Source organism: Mastomys coucha, unplaced genomic scaffold (assembly GCF_008632895.1).
Source record: "Mastomys coucha isolate ucsf_1 unplaced genomic scaffold, UCSF_Mcou_1 pScaffold21, whole genome shotgun sequence".
NCBI lineage: Eukaryota > Metazoa > Chordata > Mammalia > Rodentia > Muridae > Mastomys > Mastomys coucha.
The window spans coordinates 13759052-13785235 of NW_022196904.1; the positions used below are offsets into that span (position 1 = coordinate 13759052).

The window sequence follows — 26184 nt, forward strand, 5'->3', positions numbered from 1 at the left end:
ACTCCATGAGTGGAAATGCAAATCTGGCCTTATGGGTTGAGGGTATATAGTCATCTATTGCTGCATAGCTCATTGTTCCAGAAGGATGATGTGTTGCAGCAAATGGAAGTGGAGCCATAACTGCTTGTGGCCATCCAGACTCACTAGCTCCGAAGTCAGTATATAGACATGAGCACAGGTATTTTTGGGAAAGTACTCAATGGGAAAGGGTCAAGGGAAGATGTTTTTTGTCTTTTCCTGTCCCCAACACCCAACTCACATAACACTTTCCTCAAAAGTTCGCTGCTAATCAGTAAAGTTCAGTAAAGAAGAGATACAGATTCCTGTACCACAGCATATACTGTTGGGGACTGGAATCACCCTGGGCAGGGCCCTGGGGACTGGTCTTTCTAGTAACTGTAGATTGCTAGTTCCCACATACCCAGTTTCTGTCATATAGTAAGATGCTGCTCTTACTATAGCATACTGTATTTACTACAGATACTGAACTACTGTCAACTGACTGCCCATGCTTTATTTAGACTTTTTCACTAATTTTTAACAATGGGGTGTGTGTGTGTGTGCGTGTAGGCCAGAGGTTGATGTCAGGAGGCTTCTTCAGTTGTTCTGCATCTTATTTTTTGAAACCACGTCTCTTTCTGACCCTGAAGCTCATTGATTCTGCCAGACTGGCTGGCCAGCAAGCTCCAGAGATATGCCTAGCTCCCACCCACCCATTCCTGTTACAGTTGCCTGCTGACACACCCAGCTTTTTACATGGGTCTGGGTATCCAGTGCCATTCTGTGTGTGGCACCGCAAGATACTCTCTAAACGCATCGTGTGTGTAGGTTAGAGAACAACTTGGAGGAGTTAGTTCTCATCTTCCACTATGTAGGTCCCAGGAATCGAATTATAGTTGTTAAACTTGGTAGCAAATGCCTTTAGCAGCTGAGCCATCCAGCTAGAAATGGAGACCTTCTGGAATCCCCAAGCCAATTCTAGAGAGGATCGCCAGAGGGAGTAAGAAGGTTCTTTTTAACTACACAGCTTTTTCCCAAGTGATTATGACGTAAAGTGAACCAGGAGGTGGAGCTAAACTGCTGGGTCTGTGAAACCTGGAGCACAAACCTTGAGGCGTCACGTGAACGCCGCGACACTGGTCAGCTGATTAGTGTGTCCCAGTTCCGCCGAGGCGTGGCCGAACTAGTCTATAGAGCCTGCTGATTGGTTGGAGGGAGTCAAAGGTCGCGCTATGGGGGTGGGCACTTGGCGGTTCGGGCTTATTATTGGCTTATTTGGTGTCACGTGGCAGTACGCTAAGGGGTTCTAGGAGGCTAGCGGCGTCAGACCGCTGGGGTGTGCTCGCGAGGGTCAAAGTGCTGAGTGCGGTATCCGAAGGGGGCGTGCCGGGAGGCGAGAGCTTCGCGGCTTGAGCCCTCTGGTTGGCTCGTACGGTTCACGTGGGGTAGCAGGTTTGGGTGACGTCAGCGCAGCGGGCGGAGCTCCGCCGAGTGCTCCGTGTCCGGGGAGTCGTCGCCTGGCTGTGTCTAGCCTGAGCCGACCAGCTGCGCGACGTCATGGACACCTCCGGGAAGCAGGCTGAGGCTATGGCGCTGCTGGCTGAAGCGGAGCGCAAGGTGAAGAATTCGCAGTCCTTCTTCTCCGGCCTCTTTGGGTGAGCAGCGGGCGAGGCTGGGCCCAAGGCGGGGAAGAGCGGGCTCTTCTGCTCTCTGCACTTTGGGAGCCCCTCAGCGGCCTTGCAGGCCCTGACCGTGGCCCTGTGGCTGAGGACACCCGCTGAATGGTGGCCGCGCCTTTCCCAGGCCGGTCCCGGTGGATCTGTGCAGCCCATGCTGCCGGGGTGAGGACACCAGACCGAGAGGACCCGGGCTGGGGCGACCTTGGGCATGATGAGCCAGAGTACGAGTGTGAGGGTGAATGGGACCCTGCTAAGAATGACTGCTGGCAAGGAGACATGGACTGAGAGGTGGAGACTTGGGGGTGGGGAGAAGACGTGAACGGATAGTGACACTGGTTTGGCCAAGGAAATGGCGATGGGAGGAGGAGAGAATCAGTAGGGTAGAGGCCTACTAGGTGGTCCTCAAGTCTGGGGTCTGGACACACCCAGGAGTGGCAGATATCTCACACGAAGTTTATGCAAGTTTGCCATCTTCATCCATATTAACTTAGGAGCAGCAGAACCAGTGCTTGGGATGCAGTTCTGAGGTTTCTTTACCTTAGGGGAGTAGGTTTCTCTGAAAGGGCTCATTGGTAAAAACTGACTGCAGAAGTTTGTTATGAGTATAAACTATGTGTAATGTGCTCAGAATTGAGTCTGGCCCTCTGAAAGGCTTACCAGCCAGGAAGAAGCAGACTCACAGAGTGTAAGATGCTGATGGGGAGACCAAGATGGTATGACTGGAGTGCTGGAGGGGATCTGGAGAGAGGGCCCAAGCCTTTGCTGTAGGAGGGGTAGGGAGAGACAGCACTACATGGGAGCAGGCAAGGCTCCCGAAGGAACGAGCAGAGAGCAGCACTGGAGATTGGTCCAGGCAGGTGTTGAGGAAGAGCTGTGCCAAGGGTAGCACACAAAGTCAGAAGCCTCCAAAACAAGGATTGAAGAAGACAGAAAACTACCAGGAAGTTGGGGAAAGGCTGGGAGAAAAGCCTGGTTTCTGGGAGAGAGTGTTAGGAGCTGGGTGAAGACAGAAAGACATGAAGGGGAGGGAGAGGATGAAGCCACCCCTTGTTTGCCGTCAGATAATATTTAGCAAAGGAACTTGAAAAATGTTTGAACCTGCTGCACAGACATCTGATTAATGAAGGCTGTGTCAGTTAGATAAGTATGTTTCATTTGAGAGAAAGAGAGAGAGAAAGGAAGAGAAAGAGAGTTAATTAGTTAGTTTCTTCAGTCTTCACAAGGGAAGAAGTTCAGGTTAGGCGTGGTGTTGGGGCGGTGCCCCCGGCTCAGTTTTCAGCAGTAGTTTTCCTGATGGCTCAGTGTCTGGTCTCTTTGGCCCAGAGAGATAAGTGTATAGTTGGGCTGCTCCCAGGGGAGCAGCTGTGTGTACCACCTGTTTACCACTTCCCAGCCACTGGTAGAGCAGAGCTTTTGGGTGTAAGGGCCAGTTTGTATCACACACTTAAACTTCTTGAGATGAAAAGAAACTTTGAGAGCTTGGGAGAGGCTCTTGGTGAGGAGTGAGGCTGGGAACAGTGGTCTGGGAGGGTAGTCTAGGCTGCAGGGATGGTGGGAATAAAACTCTCTCTGGTGTGAGAGAGCTTCTGCCCTGAATGATGGGACAGGGACAGAGATGGCTTCCTAGAGGATGGGCTTCCATCCCAGGGCTGAGCAGGAGATCTAGGGGTCTCTCAGTTGGAGAGCAGCAGAAGGGACAAGCTTGAGAAAAGGCCCAGAAGCCTGCCTGCTGAAGGAAGGGTTAGTACAGGCAGAGTTCCAAGTCAGACCATGACTTTAAAGGGGGGAGGGGAAGCTGGGTCTGTGAACATGGGCTTGGACTTGAGGTACTTGGGAGCCTGCAGGATTTTAGTGAGGGCCTGTTGCAGTGGGTTCCTCTTTTACCCTTTAGGAAAAAAAAAAAAAAAGGAACGCAACAGCTGGTTGTGGGAACCCTGTTATAGTGATAGTGGATCACGCCTGCCAATTGCTCACTCTGCTGCCCAGCCCTGTCTGAGCCAGGCAGTCAACTTTATATAGTCCCCACAAGATCACTGTGCAGGTGGGTAAAGGAGAAAGGGGGCAGTCTAACCTTGACTTATTTGTCCAGCAGCACAGGAAGCAGAGGAAGCACCAGGTGGTCAGACCTGGCCCATGTAGTTCCATAGCCCCTCTCTTAACCTGGTGCTTCTGAAGCCCAGAGACTCCCAGCTTGTGGACACTGCATGTAGGGAGGGTGTTGGCAGACTAGTTTGGGGTGCTGCCTCCCTTAGACTGCTGCCTGCCCCCACAGTAGTTTTCTACAAGCATTTGAAAGAGCAGGTGAGTTTCTTCTGGTCCTTCCAGGAAGAATAGAGGATGTTACTATAGGGAAGTGGGCAAGGCCTGCTGGAACTCAGGGGCCTTGGAGGTACCCCGAGATCACCTGGAGAGAAACCACCACCAGGTGGGCGCTGCTCTGGCCTCCCTCTTGGAACTGGGGCTGCCTGGTAAACACTTGACAAGCACCTTCACTCAGCTGCTCTCTGAGGCTTCTTCTGCTCTCCGGAATGTCTGTGATGAAAGCCTCCCAAGTTAAGAGGCCTCTGCTCAGGTTATTCTCACCCATCTTCACACATCTAGATTTCTGGGCTGGTAGACACTAGGGGGCTTTGAAACACCATTTAGTTTAAGGTCAAAGCCTTTCCGTACCTTCCCTTGGTGATGGGCATGCCTGCCTAAGAGTCTGGAAGCCCTTTACCTCCTTTTGCCCATCTGCTGTGAACCATAGGGACTGAATTGGTCCTGAAGGCAGCTCTGTTCTCTAGGGCTCTTCCTGATCCCTAGCTTTGCCCTATAGACTTCCCTTCAAAAACATAAAGACTAGCACTTGGGAACCAGAGGCTGGCACATCTTTGTAAATTTGATGTCGGCTTGGTATACATAGGGAGTTCCAGGACAAACCATTCCCTGTGGGTTGCCAGTGTGGTTGGGGAATTTCTTCCTTGACGAGACAAGGTCAGAGTGACCCCTCTTCTCAGCATTTTTCTATGGAGTAAGCAGGCTCACTTGGAGCATAATGATTACTGTTGACACTGAGTGTGAGTATGAAATGCCCACTGGTATCATCACTGCAAGTTGAGCTGGAGGCGCGGGGAAACTGGAGGAGGTGGCAGAGTGTTCTGTATACAAACAGCCAGATGACATGTTGACAAGCTGGTTCCGTTTGAGCTGCCTGAGGGCACCAGGTGCCTGCAAGGCCAGCTCTGAAGTGAGTAGGACTCCTGCCTGGGGAGGGAGGGTGCCTACAACTGGGCCTACAGGCATTCTGCAGAGCCTGGGGTAGGCTTTGCCTCCTGTAGGCTCCCCTGCTGTCTGCAGAAGTTCACTATCCCTCCCAATAGGAGCCACAGTGCTCACCAGCTGCAAGGATGCACAGCTGCAACACACAGCAGGATACCTCCTGCCCAGTCTGCAGGTCAGGTGAGGTTTGTGGGGGAATCCTAGAGCTAAGCTCCTGGCTTACTCACAGGATGGCTTCTGCCAACTGGTTGCACAGAGGTTCCCTGGTATCTCCTGTGTGGAAGAAGTTGCTGAGAGGCCAGGGGCATCCTCAGCACTTTTTTTTTTTTTTTTTTTTTTTTTTTTTAAGGAAAGCAAATGTTGGCATTCTGGGCTGTGGTTAGTGAGATCCTATTAGGGCACACAAAGGAGGCCTTCCAGGCTGTATGAGCAACATCAGTGACCTGTCTTTGAGCTGGCAGTTTCATGGGACAGTAGACTCACTATTAAGTACAGTGTTGTCCCAGTATGTCCTCCCCTAACCACTCTCCACCACCCACCACCCCCACAGACACCAGCATCTGCTCAGATCTCTTCCATGAGAGGGGGTAGCGTTTATATAAATCCCCTGTACCCTTTGAGTCACTTGCAGGTTACTTCCTTACGCAGTGTCAGTGTGGAAGGATTGCCTGTGACAAGGGGGAAGCTAGGACATACTGAAGGCAGGTATAGGTCTTTAGAACATTTGTAGTCCTGATGGGTTCACTCCATGGATGCAGACTCAGAGACGTAGGCCATTGCCCTGTCAGCACTGGCAGATTGGTGCAGGAAGGGGAGACCTGGGACTCTAGAAACAAAGAAGGTGTGCACAGCTCATGAGAAGGAGGAGGCCTCAGAGCCCACACTGAGCTGCTGAAGTGGGGAAACATTCCTTAGCCTGACTCTGTGGGTTCTGATGATAGTAACACACTCACCAGCAAGGTGCAGAGCCCCGTCCCTGTGACAGGAAAGGCAAGGATGCAGCGACACAAACCACTCTAAAAGGGCTTACTGTGGAGGGGGATTGTTTCCTCTGTCCTGTGGCCACCTGAGCACCTCCCAGGCACTGCGCCTAGGGCACGTACTGAGTGTGTGTTGTCTCTCAGATTTCTCCCAGGTCAGGTTCAGTCTCCGTTGTGCAGCTGAGGAGAGGCAGGCTCTGAGGTACTAACCCAAGGTCATAGACACAGACAAGTGCCTGAGCAGTTCCTGCCAGTCACTGTCTTACAGACACATGTGAGAGGGTTCCAAGAAGAGTTGAGGGCATGGTGGCGAGCTGGTGATCCTTTCCTTCTGGGTCCCTCTGCCTGGGCTGACCTGTGAGGGCTGGCTATCTAATGTGTCCCTTACCTAAAGGGTGCTTGGCAACTCCAGAAAAGAGCAGAGCTGTCCTGTCAGCAGCCCAGCAGTGCATGCTGTTCTCTGGATACTCAAGACTGGCATGCATCTGGCCACCACCCTCATTTTCCAGAGGACTCTGGGGTACTCAACAAGGGATAGGCAGTGTCAGCTTGCACATGCTCCTGCAGGTCTCCCAGCAACATCACCAGTTGAGAGGTATGCTGGGAGCCTTGGGTGATTGTAGGCCGTGGGTCCATTGTATTAGTGAAAACCAAGTACCCTGGGTGGATAATCTGGCCAGTGAGCCTTAAGTCCTAGGAGAGAACGGGGAACCAGTGGCTGTGGCTGTCAGAAGGACAGAAGGGAGAGTCTCAGACTCCAGACTCAAACTGGGGGACTGCAAGGGAAATGAAATGGCAAGGCTCTGGGAGCAGGAAAGTGCCCAGGGAATGGAGGCAGGCCAGCCAAGCCTGTCCTGCACAGAAGCCCCTGGCCACTGCCAACAGCACTTGCACTTCCCTGGCACCATTCAGCACTCCATATGGCAGCTGTGCCTGGGAGGCCTGAGGCTGCTTCCTCCGCACCTCTTGGGGGAGCAGAGCTGAGCGGTAATTATAGACAGCCTGCACCAGGCCAGCCCCAACCAGTTCCCTCTATTCCCAGTGAGGCATGGAGCTGTGGGCTGAAGAGTGCAACCAAGGCAGCTTGGAGGAGGTCAGTGGGGGAGGCTGTCAGCTGTCACATGCAGCTCTACCCAGGCCCTGCAGGAGGCAGCCAGTGAGCCTGTGGTGTATCACCCAGGAGGCATCCTTTCAGTGGTCAGCAGTTCTAGTCAGGCCATAGTAAAGAGGTGACTGAAACAGCTTCCCCAAGCTGGCATGGGAAGCCTTAGTGAACCAGCAGAGGAGCAGCATAGCACAGTGGATCTGAGGGCATCTTCCTTCTGGCCACTCTCGCTCATGCCAGACAGAGTAAGCCCTCCACTATTCCTTGTCCTGCCTGCTCCAGCCTAGTTGTGCCATGCCCTGCCCTATCCACCTTGCTGACTTCCCTTCCTCAGCTCCTCAGCCATGTTTTCTGACTCAGCCTCTATACATGCTGTGCATCTCACCTCCAGGGCCCCTCCCACTGCTGGGGTAGCTCCTTGGCCACCTGATGATGACCTCATTCCATCAGGTACAGTCCTCATGCCAAGCAGCTGTGAGCAAGCGTGTTACTACTGTGGACAGCAGGCTTCCTTCTCAGTGAACAACCATCATCAAGTCCTCAGATACTTGTTTTCACAGCTAAGGAAGTGTGCATACAGCTTTTTTCAGGATTTACTGGGTAACCTACACAAGTGGATTTGCCCCTTGTGACTTTCCTCCCATCAGCAAAAGGAATTGGGACTCTGGGGAGATCTTCTGTTGCCACCTCACAGAGGCAGGGCAAGGACCAGGGTATCAGGGCAGGAGGCAGCCTGGGACCAGAGCAGGCAGTAATCCCTCTGGCTTTCCCGGCAGTAGACAGGTCAGCCCAGCTTAGCATGGGATCAGAGAGCTTCAGGCAGCAGCTTGGCAGACTTTGTGCTGAGTCTGCCTATTGTGCTGAGCTAAAGCCATGCTAGCCAGTAGTGATTGCTCATCACCACTCTGCCAGGAGCATTTGGGGCCTGCATAGGACTTAGTTCCACTCACCAAGTAAGGATTTGCTGGGGGATCACTGGGGTGGAAAGATCTGTGGCTAATGTCTGTGAGCATGGACTGTTCAGACAATACTCCAAAGGATGAGAGATGCATTTAAGAGCACTTGTTGCTCTTGCCAGGGGACCCAAGTTGAAGTCATAACATCCACATGGTGACTCACAACTGTCTGTAACTACACTTCCAGTATACCTGATGCCCTCATCTGATTTTCTCAGGCACTAGGCATCCAGATAACATACATACATACATGCAGGCAAAACACTCATATTCGTAAAATAAATGTAAAAAAGAATTGCAGGGATATAGTTTAGTTGGTACTGAGTTTGCCTGGCATGCACAAGGTCCCAAGTTCAGTCCTGAGCACCACATAAAATCAAGCATAAAGGCTAACCTCAGTACATAACAAGATCAAGGCCAGCCTGGGTGTTGAGATACATGAGACTGACAAAGACAGAGAATATGAATATTCCTGGGGCTCAGGGTGTCAATGGCAGAACAGTTGAGCATGTGCCAGGCTCTGGCTTGTACCTCTAGCACATCCAGAGAAAACATTTCAAAGGCCCTTGTGGGTGTTTTACATCCAGGTTCAAGGGGCCTTCCTGATTTATCCTGTGCCAACAGCAACATGAACATTTCTGACCTCACCATGGCTGGGAGTGGCTCAAGAGAAGACAGGGTCCCAGTCACGTGGGGGAGAGGGACATGGTGGCAGAGCAGGAGAGGGTGGACTCTGAGGAAACACCTGGTGCTGGTCACCTGGTGCTGCTTGGACTCAGGAGCGCTCCAGACCATTGTTGGCTTAGCATAGTGACCAGACTCTAAGACCCAGTCCAGGCCCGCCCACCTGTTGAGCATGTGTGCAAGCATGTTCAGGGCTGTGCGTGCTACCCCACACTGATCAGGGCTATGTTCAGTCTTAGGTCACACATGAACACAGTAGCCCCTACAGCTGCACGATAGAGCCAAGTTCCCAAGTGCCATCCACACTGTTGACTTGTGGGGTGCAGGGCAGGTGGTGAGGATAGTGTATGTGACTTTTCATGAGGAAATGTTCCTTTTTATTTTTTTAATCACTACCAGTTTGGGAAGGTTTGAAATCTGTTTGATGGAATATTGGAGAATGTCATCAACTGCTCGTGTGGGTGATGAGAGTTTGAACAGTTGTCAGGTCACAGTCTTCATGGGCTAGTCCTCGTTGGAAGACAGAATAGAAGGGACTTAGGAGTTTGAGCTAGTAAGGAAGCTCCCCTCCCCTGCAGGCCCCTCCCTATGAACCTCTTGGAGGTTGAGAAGCAAGAGTAAAGCCCAAAGAGGTATCCCTTATTTTAAAATAACTATAAGATACTGGGGCAGGAGATATAGTTCAGTGGCAGAATACTTGCTTGTCGAGCCAAAGTCAGATGTGATGGTGCAAGCCCATAGACGGGGAGTCTTAGATCACCTCCCACTGTGTAAGTTTGAAGCCAGCCTGGGCTATGTAAGACCCTGATTCAGCAGAGACTAAAAGTCCTCTCCACTTGTGTGTCCTAGGCTCCCACCCTGGCACAGTTAGGAGGGTGGTTTTGCATTTCCAGAATGCTATGCCAGATGCCTCTACAATTCTGGTTTGTGTCTTAGGATAAATTGCAAATGGTATTTGCAATTGTAGTCATTGCTGGACTACAGGATTTATATAAATCCTGACAATAAAACACCCAGGGCTGCAGATAGACCTGAGTTTGCCTAGCATGTATGAGGCTATCCCCAGTCCCGCATGGGCCTGTGGTGCATACCTGTAATCCCAGCACTCAGAAGGTGTTGGCAAGAAGATCCAGAGTTTGAAGCCAGCCTGGGCTACAAGAAAGCCAGTTTAAAAATAAGGTAATAAAATAAATAAATTTTCGGAAAGATAAAATGTGCAGATGGTGCAAAACAAATTAGCAGCGCAAATGTGTACAGTGGATAAGCTACAACCCCAGCCCCAGTTCTGTAGGCTCTACTTCAGCAAACAATGCTATTACTAGGGTTGGGTATATTCTTCCAGAAATATTCAGTGTTTATATAAATAATGTGTGCTTCAGGAGCATTTTGTATTTATGTCTTGTGATAGTGTTCCTCCATATGGCTGTTATGCACCATATCTGCCTTGTTCTGAAGTATGACAACACACTCTGTATTGAGGCCTTTCTGGAACCATGACCATGTACAAGGATCAGGGTGCTGAGGATCCCCCCAGAATGCTTTGTAGTCTCCTCAAGTACAGGAATCTGTAAATTTCCTAGGTCTAAGTAGTCACCTACCACCTAGGCAGGAATTAGAAGAGGCTGAAGAGTCAGGCTGTGGAGGAGGGTAGATCAGGAATCGACGTCGCCACTACCATGGGCACCCACACACTCCCCTCCAGGGATGGCACTAACAACCTCCTCTCTGCAGATCGCCTGTATGCAGGGCTAAGGGTACTGCTCACCTGATGACAGGGCAGAGTACAGGTTTGCTTCTGATAGAAGACTGGATGATCTCTTCATCTCTTCCCTTCCCTTCTCCCCTAGAGGCTCATCCAAAATAGAGGAAGCATGCGAGATCTATGCCAGAGCGGCGAACATGTTCAAGATGGCCAAGAACTGGAGCGGTGTGTGCCCTCAGCCCACAGGCCGGCCCGGCATGTGGCCTTGAAGTCCCCTCTTCATCCTCAGGAGACCACAGCATGAGACCAAATGGGATGCCTTGCTCCCTGAGTTGGGGTTGTGGTAGGATGTCTTTCTGAGAGGAGGCATGGAGGACATTCATTCACTTGCCTCCAGATGAGATATGTTGGGGCAGCCCATCACTGTGTGGAGCTTGCTAAGCCTGATTTTGTATATGACTTCCATTGTCAGCAAGGTTGATCAGTAGGGTCCAGAGCTACAAGGTAGTAGACTCAGTTATTGCCACATCCTATGAGTGGAGTTCCCAAAGTCCAGCACTCCAAGGCCCGTTTTTTAATCACAGGTGGTATTCCTGCCCCTCCCCATGCTCAAAACAGAAGTCTTAGACCATTTGTTCCATGTTGTCAACTTTTTTTTTTTAACTGTTAGAGATCTCCCAAGTATAATTCAGGAGCCTAGTATGTGTTCCAGCACTCCAGAGGTGGGGAAGGGGGATTCAGGAGTTTAAGGACCCCCTGGACTACATTGAGAATTTGAGATTATTCTGCAACAAAAGAGAACCTGTCTGAAAACCAAAACACTATGGTAACAATGACAGATACTGCTAATGTTAGTGATGATATGATCAGATAAAGGTAGGGCAAAGCCCTAGTAGACTTTGTGTGTCCTGCTGTACTCAGGTGACAGGCAAGCCAGTCCTCCCACAGCTTGGAGGCTCCCACTCAGCTGGGACTGGAGGAGCACCTTAGCTGAGCTGAGGTGCCCACAGTGGGGGAGACCTGCTGCCTCCCATTGGCCAGTCTGGGGGAGGTCTGTGAGCAGAATAGCGTGGGCCCTGTGGCTGTTGATGGTGTAGACAAGCGTAGGATGTCCTGGCCCTCAGGCATGAGCACTGTCTTCATGGACTCTGGCTCTTGCTGTCTATGTCTTGTTTCTCTTTCTAGGCAAGGACTCGTAATAGGGGTGTACCTGAGAGCTTTGGGGAGTTGAGGAGAGAAATGAGTAGGGAATTGTCACATGGGTTAATCTCACCTGAGTACCCCTCATACCCTCCCCATCTCCACCTTGCTTTCTGTTTAGGTTCTAGGCTTCCCTGTTCAAAGGGAGAGTTTCTAAACCCAAGAGCCTGGATGTTGTGTATTTGCCATCTTCAGCTATTGCCTGCCTTTCCTTTCTCTCTGTGGAAGTGGTGGCTCTGGAGTTGCTGGCATAGGCTGGGTGGAGGGCATGGGATTGGGACTGGGTTCACCCTGGGACTAGGCTTCCCAAGGCAGCTTTCTGACATCCCCATTCCACCAGGAAGCTCTTCAAAGGCTACTATTGGGCTGGAGTGGGCTGATCCTGGCCTCTACCTGGGACTCTAGCTGTCTTCTTGAGAGCCTGAAGTGCCTCCTGGGACAGTGACTGAAGCTGGGACAATCTGTTCTATTCTAGCTGCTGGGAACGCCTTCTGCCAGGCTGCCCAACTGCACCTACAGCTCCAAAGCAAGCACGATGCAGCCACCTGCTTCGTAGATGCTGGCAATGCTTTCAAGAAAGCTGACCCCCAAGGTAAGGGCCTGTGTGAGCCACAGATGGCAAAGCAGCTGAGAGCACTGTCCCCACATCCTCAAGTGTCTACACAGATCTGGGTTTTTCCAGTATCTGACACATGATAGACCAGGAGCAAAACAAGCCCTAACTTCAGAATTAGCTGATGTTTGGCTGGCACTGGCATCCTGCCCTGCAGGTGGCACCTCTCCCACCCTGGTGTGCAACCATCACCCCCTCCCAGGCTTTGAGCATTTGGAAGTGGGAGTTCCATTTCAGACCCGCTGTTTGCCAGGGAGCCAGGCAAAGCTGTTCAGTTGTCAGAATTAGCTTACAGAAGGGAGCAGGGCAGGCCAAGATGAGCCAAGTAGAGTGGAAATCAGTTTGACCTTGCTTCCCTGCACTCCAGGAAGAAGCAAAGAGAATTGCCAGAGCCCAGTTCCTTAAAGCAGAGCCTGTGGGGACAGAAGCCTGCTTTGGACACAGCATAGCCCATGGACATCAGAGTCAGATTTCCTGAGCTGGAGAGTTTGCTTTCGATATTTTTACTCACTTATTTTTGTAATGCTAGGGATTCAGCCTGGACCTCTGATGTGCTGAGAATATGTTGTACACATCCCCAGTTCCCAGAATGGTTCTTTTTTTTAATCTTAGAGCCACATAGATTGCTAACTTTAAACTTTAGCAAGCAGAGGTGTCATGGTGATGCGTGCCTATCATCTAAGCATTTGGTAGGTAGAGGCAGAAAGATCAGGCATTCAAAGCCATCCTAACTCTTGGATACAAGTGAGTTTGAGGCAAGCCTGGGCCTATGTGAGACTAAGTCTCATAAATAAATTTTTAAAATATCTAGGATATTTTTCCCCTAAGGAGAATGGAAAAGAAGGGAATATTCTTTTCAAAAGGAGATGCTCAGTGTTTGGATAAAGGCCCACCTCTGGGGAGAAGGCAAGCACCCCTTGCTCTCTCCCGAGTCAGTGAATAGCTGCCATTGTCACAGAACCACTCCCAGTTAGAGAGATGACTATGTTGACACTGTCCCTGGACTGACTGGTCACTCCTGTTTGTTTAGCTGTGATGTGATGGGGCTCAGGCCTGACAAGCAGAGAGAGACGGATGGCCTCTCAGCTAGGTAGGACTTAGATACGCCCAGGGGCTTAGGGCAGTCCTCTCCTCCATACAGCTGTCCTCATGCTTTCCCCTCTTGCTCCCTGGGGAACTGGTTGTCCTGGAGATACTCCTTGGCACCTGTGCTCCTCAGCTGTTGTTCCATCCAGAGTAGCCGGGAGGACTAGTTCCTGGGTGGTAGTGGCTACCAACCTACAGGATGCCATAGCATCATGAGCTCTTTGAAGAGAACTGTACCTCCCAGCTTGTGGTCATGTCCTTTTCCCCTGGAGACCCAGGCATGGGCCCTGGCCTCAACAAGTGCAGCTTAATGTGGAAGTGTCCTGAGGATCCTGCTCGGCATCTAAAGGTGCAGAGGGTAGACTGCTAGAGGCCTTACAGGGTAGGGAAAGCACAGTTGTGAGAGGAGAGCTTCTGATGTTAAGAGCTAGGGTCTCATGCTAGACAGAGAGGGATGGCAGCTGTGTGATATCCAGCCCTACTGCCACGGTACCCTCCTCAGTTACAGTTCCACAGATAGGGAAAGGAGTGCATTTGCACAGGTGGCAGTTGTTCTGTCTGGGGCCAGTCAGGGCTCACAGAGAAGAGTAGCCAAGCCGGGGAAGACATGCCCAGGTAACCTGAGCACCACTTCCCCCTTCCCGAGGATCCCAGGGCCTTGTGCTACACCATGAAATTGCATCCTAGCCCCATCACTTTTCAGGGCTTTGCTTTCTCCTCAGTCATAGCATAGACCTACTGTGAGGTGTGCATAGCAGTGTCTGATGTCCAGAAGGGAGCTACCCTGAGCTCTAGAGCTTCCCCCCATGTGGCTAGTGTCCTGGGAAACAGCCGGAAGGCCAGGGGAAGCTTGAACACCCAGCTTATTCATGAGGGATCTCCCTTACCTGTCTGATCACCTGCCCTATGGTCTCATCCATCAGCTCTTTTGAGACAGGGTTTCTCTGTGTAGCTTTGGCTGTCCTGGAACTCACTCTGTAGACCAGGCTGGCCTCGAACTCAGAAATCCATCTGCCTCTGCCTCCCAAGTGCTGGGATTAAAGGCGTGCGCCATCACCGCCCGGCTATCCATCAGCTCTTTAGGAATCTCACCTGAGGCTTTCTATTAGCAGCAGCTGATGGCCTGGGAATTTAACCCTTTTATAGTAGGAGCTTGCTGTGTATGTGCATAGGCAGGGAAATAGTCTGTCTGCACATGTCTTCTATCTAACCCCACGCCCACTATTGTTTCCTGGATGTCTACTATGTATAAGACACCTGACGCCTTTTCATCCATCCCCTCTCCTTTTTGGAGCTTGCAATTTGTTCCTGTTTTATTGTGAACAGTGCTTGCTTAGATCTGCATGTGGCTAGGGACTTCAGGGTAATGCAGAGTTGAGCTGGGCTCTGTTACTCTCTACTTGCTCTTTACAGGCTGAGGACCCAGGAGTGTAGGGACAGACCTATGGCATAAGCCCTGTGGTGAGAGTAAATAAGGGTGTCATCCAGCAGCCTGCCACTTTCCAAGCTGTTCCCAGAGCAAGGAGCCAAATATGGATATGTAAATCCATATTTCTCCCCTGCTTCTGTGGTAGAGACTGCCCCACCAACAGATCCCATGCCAACAGACCCTAGCTACTGAAATCCCCGCAGGAAGCAAGCTTAGCATCCTCATCCCAAGAGAGCCCAGTAGGCAGCCCTGGAGCCTTCCTAGCACATGTTCTATAGTTCATCTAGACCCTTGACCGACTCTGTGCCCAACCCCATTTGTTGCCCAGTACTCTCCTCCTGAGATGGTGGTTAAAAGATACTGAGAGTTCATTTCTATCTGCTAGAAAATGCCTCCCACTCATGCCTCTCTCCTCCAAATAACTTGTTCAAAAAAAAAAAACCTTTTCCCAGTTTAAAATCTTAGAAGAAGAAATGGTACAACGAAGGTAGCCTGGTACCATTCTGGTGTTCGGTATAGCTTGCTATTCAAGCAGTCAGCAGGGCCAGGACCTTTTGGGTGCACTAAGGAGAGGACAGTGCTCTTCAGCTGGGGGTGCAGAGCCCCCATGAGAGGCTGCAGTGCTCACTCATTGCATCCAGCCTTCTCTGCAGGAGAGGCCAGTCAGACCAGTATTAAGGCTAGGGCTTACTCAAGGTAAAGAAAGTCTCCAAGGACGGATGCTGAGCACTATATGCTCCAGCTTAGCACCGGCTATCACTTGGCTCTTTGATGGTAGGGCTTTGACAGTCTGATTCAAACTCTGTAGGAGTCTGACTATGCCACTGTGCCCTGATCCTGCTTGAAAGCTGGAAATATGCCTGCCTAAGGGAGAGGGCCTCCCTGGGAAGATATGCCCAGCATGTCTCTGTGTGCAGAAATATCCAGTCTGACCAGGTTGCCTGGAGCCTAGGGCTCCCATTCTTTCCCTCCAGTTGCTCTAGAGATCCTAAGAGCACTGAAGCCAAGGCAACCATGTGCCTGTCATCTCCCTCAGGGAGTACAGTCTGCCTCCTGTCTTCAGGACCTGCTATAATGACCTCTCCATCTTCTCTTTCCTCCCTAGAGGCCATTAACTGTCTGATGAGAGCAATTGAGATCTATACAGACATGGTAAGGGTTGCTTGCTGATCCTGCCTTGCCCTGTCCCATTCTGTTTATGCTGTGCTTTATGGGGCAGGGATTTGATTGCTGAGCAAGCTGAGCTACAGAATGGGGTGTGTGCTGCAGAACGCACCCCTCACTTGCCTCTATCCCCTTCATGATTCCCTTGTGGCTGCAGTGCCCATGCAGGTGCTTCCCTTGCCTGGCCCTCCCCTGGTGTCCCTAGGAGCCTGAGAAATGCTCAGTCTCACCCTCTAGTAAGGCTACTATCCTGAGAAACAGCTGCTAGGTAGTAGGCCACACTAGGCCACTGCTCTTGTCAGCTTGTTGCTGTCCATTTCTTCACGAGTCATCTCCCTGTCTGTGTGGTCAGACCCCTTACCAAGGTGGGGATCCAAGGAGGCTAGACTGGACTGGGGTGAGACTTGTTGAGGAACACATCTCTGGTCACATCCCTTTACTGTGCTCTCCCCCTACTCCCTAATCTAGGGCAGATTCACGATTGCGGCCAAGCACCACATCTCCATCGCTGAGATCTATGAGACAGAACTGGTGGATGTAGAGAAGGTGAACTGGTATCAGGCTGGCTGTGCCTGGGCCTCTGGTGCTCCCGTTCCCACCCACCATGATGCCCTGCCCTGTGGTCTCAGAAGGCAGGGGAGGCTGTGTTAAGGCACTGCTCCACCTTGTCCTCCATTCCAGTTGCCCCGTTCTCATGTTTCCCCAGGCCATTGCCCACTATGAGCAATCTGCAGACTACTACAAAGGAGAAGAATCCAACAGGTAGCCCTTCTCCAGCCTGCCCCTCCTTGTGGAACTTGCTACTGTCTCTTCATTGCCTCTCCTTTCCACAGCTCAGCCAACAAGTGTCTGCTGAAGGTGGCTGGCTACGCCGCACAGCTGGAACAGTACCAGAAGGCTATCGACATCTATGAGCAGGTGAGCTTTACCTGGCTGTCAGCTTCTGCCACCCACCTCTGCCTGCTTCCCTCTGTCTCCACTCTCTCCCAGGCCACTCTCACCAAATGCTTCTTCCAACTACAACCTGTCTTAGGTGTGTCCTGCCCTTCCTCATGGGAGCTGTCCCCAGAGCTGGGTATCCTCTGCAGAAAGAGTAGGGCAAGAGGGAGAATCAGCAGAGGAGGGACCCTGAACCATGGGAAGCAGCAAGTGCCATGTGTCACTGCTTGGAGGTGGGGCAGGCTGTGGCCAGAAGAAAGGCAGGCAGCTGGCTGTGGGAGAAGGGCAGGCACTATTTCTCATGCTCCCACAACTACCACCCCTCTGCCCACTAAATGCCAATTTCCTGTATGTCTGGCAGTGGTGCCTCCTCCCCCACTGACTTGGGAAGAGGCCCACAAACACCTGGCTTCCTTTACTCCACCCACATCCTAATCATGTTCTGGTCACTCTGGCAACGCTTGGTAACCTTGCTGAGCTGTCTGTGATCATTGTCATCCTGAGGTCCCCAGACCTCACAGTAGGGAATGACCTTCACCCTTGAGTTACCTGCCTAAGCTCATGGTGATATGTGGCTACAGGTGGGGACCAGTGCCATGGACAGTCCACTCCTCAAGTACAGCGCCAAAGACTACTTCTTCAAGGCCGCCCTCTGCCACTTCTGCATCGACATGCTCAACGCCAAGGTAAGCCCCCACCAGCCAGGCCGCCTTTCCAGGCTGCCACTGTTTGTTAACAGTCCTCAGTGTTAGAGGCCAGTTTATCTACTTAGCCCCTATCCTTTGGTTAGGATGGAAAATAGTCTGGATGCTTTTCTGAGTTCCCAGCTGCTGACTGGCTCCTTGCTGGCCTGTCCCCTTTATGGGTTACTGTATATCCTGACTGTCCCATTCATCTGTGGTGCAGAAGCTGCTGAGCCCCAGGCACAATTCCTGCCAGAACCTGCAACTCCTGGTGACACGACTTTATCTTTGGCTCTATGCCTACCCACCAAATTTCAGTGCTTCCGGGCAAGAGGTCAGGGATAGGGATCACAATGGTTGGTAGAAGGATCTGGAAATTGGGTGTTGACTTTCAATCCCTGGTATATGACGTCTGGCTGCCCCACAGTCTCCTTCCCTGCCTGAGTATAGCTGGCAGCTATGCATTTGGGGGAGGTAGAATAGTTTGCTGTTTTTACTTTCTGTAGTGGGCATGGAACCTGAGCCTCATGCCTACTATGCACATGCTCTGCCACTGAGCCATATCCCAGCTGCACTGATGAATTATGAGCACACAGTTGGGTTTTATCAGAGCAGGCTACATCCCCACCAACCCAGTAAGTTTTCCCACTGCCACTCATCCACTCAAGGGCCTCACAGCATTCCATTTGTGAAAGCACAGCTATAGGCCTGGCATGTGCAGTAGGCTCTTTTGCCTCCTTCCTACAGCCACCTCTGCCAACTGGGCTCAGCTGAGTTGGGGGTGGCACCATCAGGCACGAGTCAGGTAATCCTGGAGGCCAGGGCGTGGAGCACCAAATCAGAACTGGCAGCCAGTGGTTTTGGTGCCCAGTCTCTTACCTTTTCTCACCCTCTCTCCTGTTGCTCAGCTTGCTGTTCAGAAGTATGAGGAGCTGTTCCCTGCCTTCTCGGACTCCCGGGAGTGCAAGCTGATGAAAGTGAGCATTGCGTCTGGCTCACCCTGATCTGGGTGTGGAATGGGCAGGGATGCCTGGGCCTGGGTCTGGGTCTCAGCTGGGGTAACCGCCAGAATTGCCTAGAGGGGCTGTGTTTGATTCGGTTTTCTCCTGCCATTCTGCTTAGTTCTCTACCCAAAACAAGTACAGTTAATGCAAGGACAATGGAGGGAAGTGGGCAGGGCTAGGAGCTTGGGGTTGCCCTGTACGTGCACCACAGTGTCCTGACTGGGGCAGAACCTGTCAGTGTGGGGTCCTCCTTGCAGTTACACCCCACAACATCCGCTGGGTCTGGCTGACCCTGACCCTGTTTGCAGAAGCTGCTGGAAGCCCATGAGGAACAGAATGTGGACAGCTACACAGAGTCGGTGAGTGGCTGGCACAGAAATTCTGGCCAGTGAATCTTCTCCAGTGTGCTCTCTCATAAATTCTACCCTACTTAAGCCAAGCAGTGGTAGCAAACACCTTTAATCCCAATACTTGGGAGGCAGAGGCAGAAGGATCTCTGTAAGTTCAAAGTCATCCTGGTCAACTGAGCAAGTTCCAGAACAGCTAAGGCTACACAGAGAAACCCTCTCGATATCTCCCCACCTCCAAAAGATTCTGCCTTACTTGAACTCTAGGCTCTGGACCTTGACTGTAATTTTCTTTGCTGTGAGTCACTCTGGAACCTGCAGTGTTCGCCCCACTTCATAGTCTATCACTCTGTCCCACAAACCAAAACATCTTCAGAGCCCCTATGGACCACAAGGCTCTCTGAACTCTTCTGTTGTTGCTCTTACCACATGGCTGCCCTGCAGGATTGTTTCCCTTTTCCACTCCACTCTGAACATTTGTTTCCAATTGTGTCTACCTTGGTTCTCTAGCCAATACTTACCACTGACATCACTCTCTGGGTGCCCTCAGTAGCCAAGGCCCCAAGGGCAGAGGTGAAGCTAGCTATATCCCACTTGGCACAGAGATGGGAGAGGCAGCATTTTCATGCCTCCAGGCCTCAGTTCCACTCACAAAGCCAGGATGCTCAGGGGGTCTTTTAAACTACAAAGTCTTGGTGATGGGGTACTCTCTTGGAAAATTGGGACTGGGGCCAGGGAGGGTTCCAGGAGAGAGCAGTGTGTCTTGACTCAGCCTCTCTGTGCCACAGGTGAAGGAATACGACTCCATCTCAAGACTGGACCAGTGGCTTACCACCATGCTTCTACGCATCAAGAAGACCATCCAGGGTGATGAGGAGGACCTGCGCTAGGCTCCAGCCACTGCCTTCCACCCATCTGTCTATCACAGAGGTGGAGCCAGCACCTCCCACCAGGAGTCTGAAGGAGTGGGTGCAATGCGGGCCACATCCTCCAGGGCACCAGGCGAGCTCTCCTGGATGTCTAGTCACCCTATGCCCGCTGCATCCTTCACCCTGTCATTTATTTAAGCCCCCAAAGGTGTCCTCCTGCCCTGGAAAACCCACCTGGACAGATTCTCCAATACAGACTTCTCTATGTGCTTTAGGAACCAGGGGTCAGCATCCGGTCCCATCTCCTGACCAACACTTTACTAAGGCTGTTTTCATATCTCCTACGTTGTGCCCTAGCAGAGATAAGAACACAGGTAGCTCTGAGACTTGCTCTCTCTGGCTAGGGGTAACCTCTTCCCCTGGAGCCTTCCCTTGTTCCTACAATGCCAACCTCTCAGGTTAGACCCAGCCCTGGAGCTCACGGGGTGCCTTGACCCTGCCCTGCGCCTGCTTCTCTCCCTGCACCCAGGTCTGTCGACCTGAAGCTGCAGCTGGCCCAAGAAGGACAATAAAACCTGCCACTTTTGCATGAGCCTCTTCAGCTGTCCCTTTTGCCCTTGGTGCCCTTGCCTTTGGACCTTGGCTGTCCCGGAGGAGCTCGAGGTTTCTGCATCTGAGCCCCAGAAGCAGAGTGCTTTCTAGAAGCTATGGACTGGCCTGAGATGACAGGAGCCGCATACCCATTTCACCCTACAGGGGGTCTGCCAGGGCTGGGCTCCTTCCGTGAGCTGCCCTGACTGAAGCAGACCACCTAGTAGAGAAACTTGGCCTGGGCTCCTTCCGTGAGCTGCCCTGACTGGAGCAGACCACCTAGTAAAGAAACTTGGCCTGGGCTCCTTCCCTGAGCTGCCCTGACTGGAGCAGACCACCTAGTAGAGAAACTTGCCCTTCCAGGCATCTTGCTCTGCCCCCTGTCCCTCCAGTGTTCCCAACAGCTCATTCAGTTGATAATCTGGCCTCAGCTCTGGAGGAACCTGAGGCCGAGACCTGACAATTGTTTACCATGGAGTTGCCAAGAAGCCTCGTGAGAATCTCCCATCTATGCCCAGGGCTGCAGTCTGCTGCTCGGGTTAGACTGAGGTTGATGTCCTGATGTTTTGGAAGCTTCATAAGTGGCTCAGATACATGCTAGAGTTGAAAACATAAGTGAACATGGGTTATAAGTTGCTACATGAGTCAGAAGCAGCCTGAAGAGAACAAACGGCACAGCTGGGAAAGTGGGAAGAGCTTAGTGGGTAAGAACACTTACTACAACAAGCAGGAGAACCCAAGTTCAGATATTCAGCACCCATGTTAAAAAAACAATGGTGTAACCACAAATACACGTAAGCCTGCAAGGACGGGCAGTGACTATTGCAGGGGCTTGGTGGCCTGAAACCTGGCAGCAGCCTCAACAAAAAAACCCTGTCTCAAAGTAATGAGTGACAGAACATGACCATTGATAACTATCTTACCGTGTGCATGGATATGTACAAGATACATTCACTACATACACAAATAATAAAAATGAGAGGCCATGCCAACCTGCACATCCCATTCATTCTGGATGGTTCACAAAGCAACTGCTAGGTGTCCACAGGGAACAGTACTCTGCTCACCAGACCAGGAATCTGGAGTGCTCAGTTCTTCCTCAAGACCTTTCATAGCCACACTGTCTAAAGACTGCCTGGGGGAAGTCTCAGTACTAACAACATACTGGCTAATGGCCTGCCACATGGTTGGAGGTTTCTAAATATGTGTATGCTCATACACCATGGCCCACATGTGAAGATCAGAGGACACTGTCGGTCAGTCCTTAACTCCTTATTGAAGCAGTCTTGTTTTGCTGTATTGTTTGAGACAGGGACTCACTGTGTAGCTTTGGCTGTAGACTAGGCTGGCTTCTTGGTTACTGGAATTAAAAGTGTGGGCTACCATGCCAGACAAGGCGGGGACTTCTTTCTGCTAATGTACTTAGTACTTCAAGTTAACTGGCCCATGAGCTTCCAGCTCCATCTCTCCGAAGGAGTACTAGGACAACAGATAGGCACCAGTTCCTCTGACCTTTTACAGGGATTCTACAGGTTGGATTTGGATTGCTGTGAGGCTTGCATAGCAAGCACCCTTATCACCTATGCCATCTGTCTGGCCCAGAGTTGGCAGGTCTTTAGCATATCTGCTGAGCCTGCTTTGTGTCTGAGGCTATGCATTCCAGGTGCTGAGATTGATTGACATGGCAGATCCAGACCCCCTGAGGGCCTCATAGTTAAGAGCACCTGGCTTGTAAGCCATCTCCATCGCTGAGAAGCATTAGTCTAGACCCTGCTCTCCCTGGGCTTCAGGCTTATACTTTGTAAAGCTCTTTGCATAGTTCTGGTGAGAACTTTGTGAGAGACTCTTTAAAGGGTGTGGTGGCACCAGGTGCAGTCTGAGTGAACAAGGTACCCATGGGTCCTGCAGACTGTCACTATGAATGTTCAATAAAGCAGGTAGTCTTTTCTGCCACCAGGACGGACAGGTTAACTGATCCTTTCCCTGGTGTAAGAATACACTTTACTGTTTTAAAGAAAATATTGCTTAAGTATGACATTATAACTAGTTTAATACTAGCTGCTGCTTTCTTTGTGGCCTTAGAGAATTCACTTACCTGAGTTGGCCTATATAATAGATTTAAGAGTACCTTAGGGCCAACAAGATGGCTCAGCAGATAAAGGTGCTTGCTACCAAGCCTGACTAGTTCAATCGCTAGAACCCAGAAGGTGAAGGGAACTGACACCCAGAGTTGTTCTCTGACCACATGCCATGGTGCATGTGCCCGTACAGGCACATATACATAAATGGTTTTGGGTTTTTTGTTGTTGATGGTGGTGGTTTTTTGTTTGTTTGTTTGTTTTTCGAGACCAGATTTCTCTGTGTAACCCTGGCTGTCCTGGAACTCACTCTGTAGACCAGGCTGGCCTCGAACTCAGGAATCCGCCTGCCTCTGCCTCCCAAGTGCTAGGATTAAAGGCGTGCGCCACCACTGCCTGGCCATAAATGTCTTAAAAATATTAAGAGTACCTACTTTAGAAGGACATGCCCGTGCTCTTAGCACTTGGCATACCGAGGTAAGAGGATTGTCGCAAGTTTGTAGCCAGCCTGATTTGTAAATCACCGGTTCTGCCAAGGCTGTGGAGTAAGATCCTGTCTCTAAACGTAAAAAGATGAGGTATGTGCCTCCGCTTCAGGTTGCTTAAGAGTTTAAATAAATTGGCGGATCGAATGTACTTATCCAAAAGGGTAGTAATTAGGTTTTATAATTGTTTTGTTGTTCAAATAGTTTTTGTTGGAGAATGAGTGTATTTATAGGAGTACATGTGTGTGTATAGAGAGACAAAAGTTGGGGGCTGGGAGTGTCTCATGCAGACTGGCGGGCCTGAAAACTACTTACATACTTAAGCTTGGCCTCAAACTCTGTAGAAGAGGATGGCCTTGAAACTGGTCCAACTGCCTCCACCTCCCAAGTGTTGTAATCACAGGAGTGTATGACCAACCCCCAATCCAGGGTGATTCTTAGTCTCCTTTTCACACCGCTTTCAAAGAAGCCCGGAGACGCCTCCATCCCCCCATCTCAAATCCTGGAAGACCATAGTTCTGAAATGGGCAAGGGCAGAACACTCAGATGCAGAAGGGCAATTTTGTCTGGGCAGCCCAGTCAGGGATCCTAGCGCCATCTTTGTAGAGGGCAGAGACAGCAGCTTCTTGACGTCATCAGTATGCGCTAGAGGAGGTTCCCTGACAGGTTGGGGAGCATCTGGCCAGCTGGGACCGATCGCGGAGGGCCAGGATGGGGGAGGCGGCCGTGGCAGAGGGACCCTGTCCACTGCTAGAGGACAGCTTCACGCGCTTCTCGTCGCAGAGCAACGTATACGGCCTTGCTGGAGGCGCCGACGGGCGAGGGGAGTTGTTGGCCGCCACTCTTAAAGGCAAGGTGCTCGGCTTCCGCTATCAAGACCTCCGACAGAAAATCCGGCCTGTGGCCAAAGAGCTGCAATTCAACTACATTCCCGGTGCGTGGCGCTATGGTGCTGGGGGCGGGACTGGAGTCTGGTGTTGAGGATTCTAAGACTGTCACGGTGATGCGAGGTCAGGGTCAAAACTGGTAATCATTAGGGTTCGAGACAGTGGTCAGTGGCCCGAAAGTAGTTATGGTCCAGGATTCCGCAAACGTAGGTGTCAACAGCATAGTACTCGGTGTTCAGAGGTCGTGGTGATAGTGATTAGACTCCTGCTGACCCAAAGGTTTTACTGAAGTGGTATGAAGTTAGTGTGATTAGGCTGCAAGAGTGGAGACCTGCCTAATCAGTGAACTTTTAACTCTCCTCATAGTGGATGCTGAGATCGTCTCCATCGACACTTTCAACAAGTCACCCCCAAAACGGGGCCTGGTTGTGGGCATCACTTTTATAAAGGTACCACAGCACCCTCACCTGTCCACTCCCTTTTTTTTTTCTTTTATTTTTTTGTTTTTCGAGACAGGGTTTTTCTGTATAGCCCTGGCTATCCTGGAACTCTGTAGACCAGGCTGACCTTGAACTCAGAAATCCTCCTGCCTCTGCCTGGCAAGTGCTGGGACTAAAGGCGTGCGCCACCACTGCCCACCCCACGCCCTCTTCTTTAGTCATTGTGAATCCCACCAAGTCTATCCCAAGTGCTCTGAATCTACTCCAAGTGCCTTTCACCTCTCCTACCTCCCCTGAGAGAAGTTTCTACCCCCAGGACTCAGGAGACAAGGGCAGTCCCTTTCTTAACATTTACTGTGACTATGAGCCTGGCTCAGAGTACAACCTGGACTCCATTGCAGGTGAGTAGGGCTTGGGGGAGAGCGTAGGTGGGGCTGCCAGGGGCTGCTGGGCTCAACTTTCGTCCTTTTACAGAGAGCTGCCTGAATTTGGAACTCCAGTTCACACCGTTCCAGCTGTGCCACGCAGAGTGAGTGACCCTGGGCACCCATGCTCTCCTACCCTTTCCTTGTGCTCAGAGGCTTTTGCCCTAGTTGGAAAACAAAAGGCTTTTGGTATACTAAGGATTGTAAACGGGTACTGTTAGGGGCCCAAAGAGTGATGGGAAGTATAGTCAGGAAGAAGGGTTTCATGGGACTGTAGCAGACTGTAGCAGACCACACACCTGCCGCCACCAATATGGTTCTTATGGTGCTTTTCAGAGTGAATGCAGCCAGGATGGCTGCATTGTCACCTCTCAGGTAGATCATTCCAGTGAGTTCATTGAGTACCTAGAACTCAACGTCTGAAATTATAGATCTCTGCTTCCCAGTCCTGGAGTTGTTCTCTAGCCTCATAAGCCCTGAGATTCGCAGAGTTAAAAGATGCAACTTGAAAGCTGGGCAGTGGTGGCGCGTGCCTTTAATCCTTGCACTCGGGAGGCAGAGCCAGGCGGATTTCTGAGTTCAAGGCCAGCCTGATCTAACAGAGTGAGTTCCAGGACAGCCAGAGCTATACAGAGAAACGCTGTCTTGAAAAACAAACAAACAAACAAACAAAAAGTGCAATTTGAAGGCTAAACACTTAGGCAGTAGAACACTGGCCTAGCACACGGAGCTCTGGGTTCCATCTGAAGCACACAGAAACCAGTGGTTAACCAGTAGTGCATATATAAACAGTGGTGCACTCAGGAAACGGAAGCAGGAGGATCAGAATTTGGTTCAGGGTCATCTTTGGCTGCATGAGTTTAAGGCTAACCTGGGTTATATGAGACTCTGTCTCCAAAAAAGAAAGAAAGAAAGAAAGAAAGAGAGAGGGGGAGGGAGGCAGGGAGGGAGGGAGGGAGGGAGGAAGGAAGGAAGGAAGGAAGGAAGGAAGGGGGGAGAGGGGGGATTCTATCAAACCCAGCAGCCCCCGAGAGTCTGTAGAGGGACCTGTAAGAAGGAAGAACACAGGCAGAGCATCTAGAATCTTCACAATTTAAAATCCCAAAGAATGTGGGTTCTATTTCGAGTCTTCATAACAACACTGATACCAGAGATTAGCAACATTGTTGTTTTGGTTTGTTTTGCATTTTTTTCCTCAGGGCCCAGTTAGAAAATGTTAGGTTTTGAAGGTCAGACAATTGGTATCACAGCTGTACAGTTTTGCCTCTGGAACAAGCAAATAGCAGTTGACACTGTAAATGAATGACTAGAATTCTGCCAATAAAACTTTATTTACAAAAAGCATTTAGTGGGTTGGATTGGTATGCAGGTCCTAGTGCTCAACCTCTGGTTTAGCAGGTGAGAGATACAAAAATGAAGCTTCAAGGGTGTGTGTGTGTGTGTGTGTGTGTGTACATGCATGTGCAAGCACAAGGATGTACTGTGTGCATGCATGTTCACGTGTGAATACATGTATAAATACACCTTATTGTGAAGGTTTTTGCCGGGCGGTGGTGGTGCACGCCTTTAATCCCAGC

The 26184-nt window shown here is 51.0% G+C and overlaps 2 protein-coding genes across 3 annotated transcripts in view; both read left to right on the forward strand.

Moving 5' to 3' along the window:
• Positions 1-1321: 1321 nt before the first annotated feature.
• On the forward strand, positions 1322-20293 carry Napa (NSF attachment protein alpha). Of its 2 annotated transcripts, XM_031385403.1 has the most exons (11): positions 1332-1655; positions 10513-10592; positions 12043-12159; positions 15801-15847; positions 16328-16405; positions 16566-16621; positions 16693-16777; positions 17380-17484; positions 18390-18458; positions 18794-18844; positions 19621-20293. In XM_031385403.1, the coding sequence occupies exons 1-11, from the start codon at positions 1558-1560 to the stop codon at positions 19720-19722; spliced, it is 888 nt and encodes a 295-aa protein (XP_031241263.1). In that variant the 5' UTR covers positions 1332-1557; the 3' UTR covers positions 19723-20293. The 2 variants fall into 2 exon arrangements, with proteins under 2 accessions (XP_031241264.1, XP_031241263.1); XM_031385404.1 differs by lacking the exon at positions 19621-20293 and having other exon boundaries at positions 1322-1655; positions 18743-18844.
• A 3198-nt stretch (positions 20294-23491) lies between these two features.
• Positions 23492-26184, forward strand: part of Kptn (kaptin, actin binding protein) — an 8186-nt gene continuing 5493 nt past the window's right edge. Inside the window, exons 1-4 of the mRNA XM_031385405.1 lie at positions 23492-23789; positions 24109-24191; positions 24499-24583; positions 24657-24711. Of these exons, the coding sequence (XP_031241265.1) occupies positions 23567-23789; positions 24109-24191; positions 24499-24583; positions 24657-24711 (446 nt within the window). The 5' untranslated portion in view covers positions 23492-23566. The remainder of the gene's footprint in view (positions 23790-24108; positions 24192-24498; positions 24584-24656; positions 24712-26184) is intronic.

Excerpts from the sequence above, each read along its gene's own strand:
- Napa (XM_031385403.1), top strand. The coding sequence starts at position 1,558 with ATGGACACCTCCGGGAAGCAGGCTGAGGCTATGGCGCTGCTGGCTGAA. Across the intron at positions 10,593-12,042 it reads GATGGCCAAGAACTGGAGCG|CTGCTGGGAACGCCTTCTGC; the intron begins GTGTGTGCCCTC and ends GTTCTATTCTAG. Across the intron at positions 18,845-19,620 it reads TGGACAGCTACACAGAGTCG|GTGAAGGAATACGACTCCAT; the intron begins GTGAGTGGCTGG and ends TCTGTGCCACAG.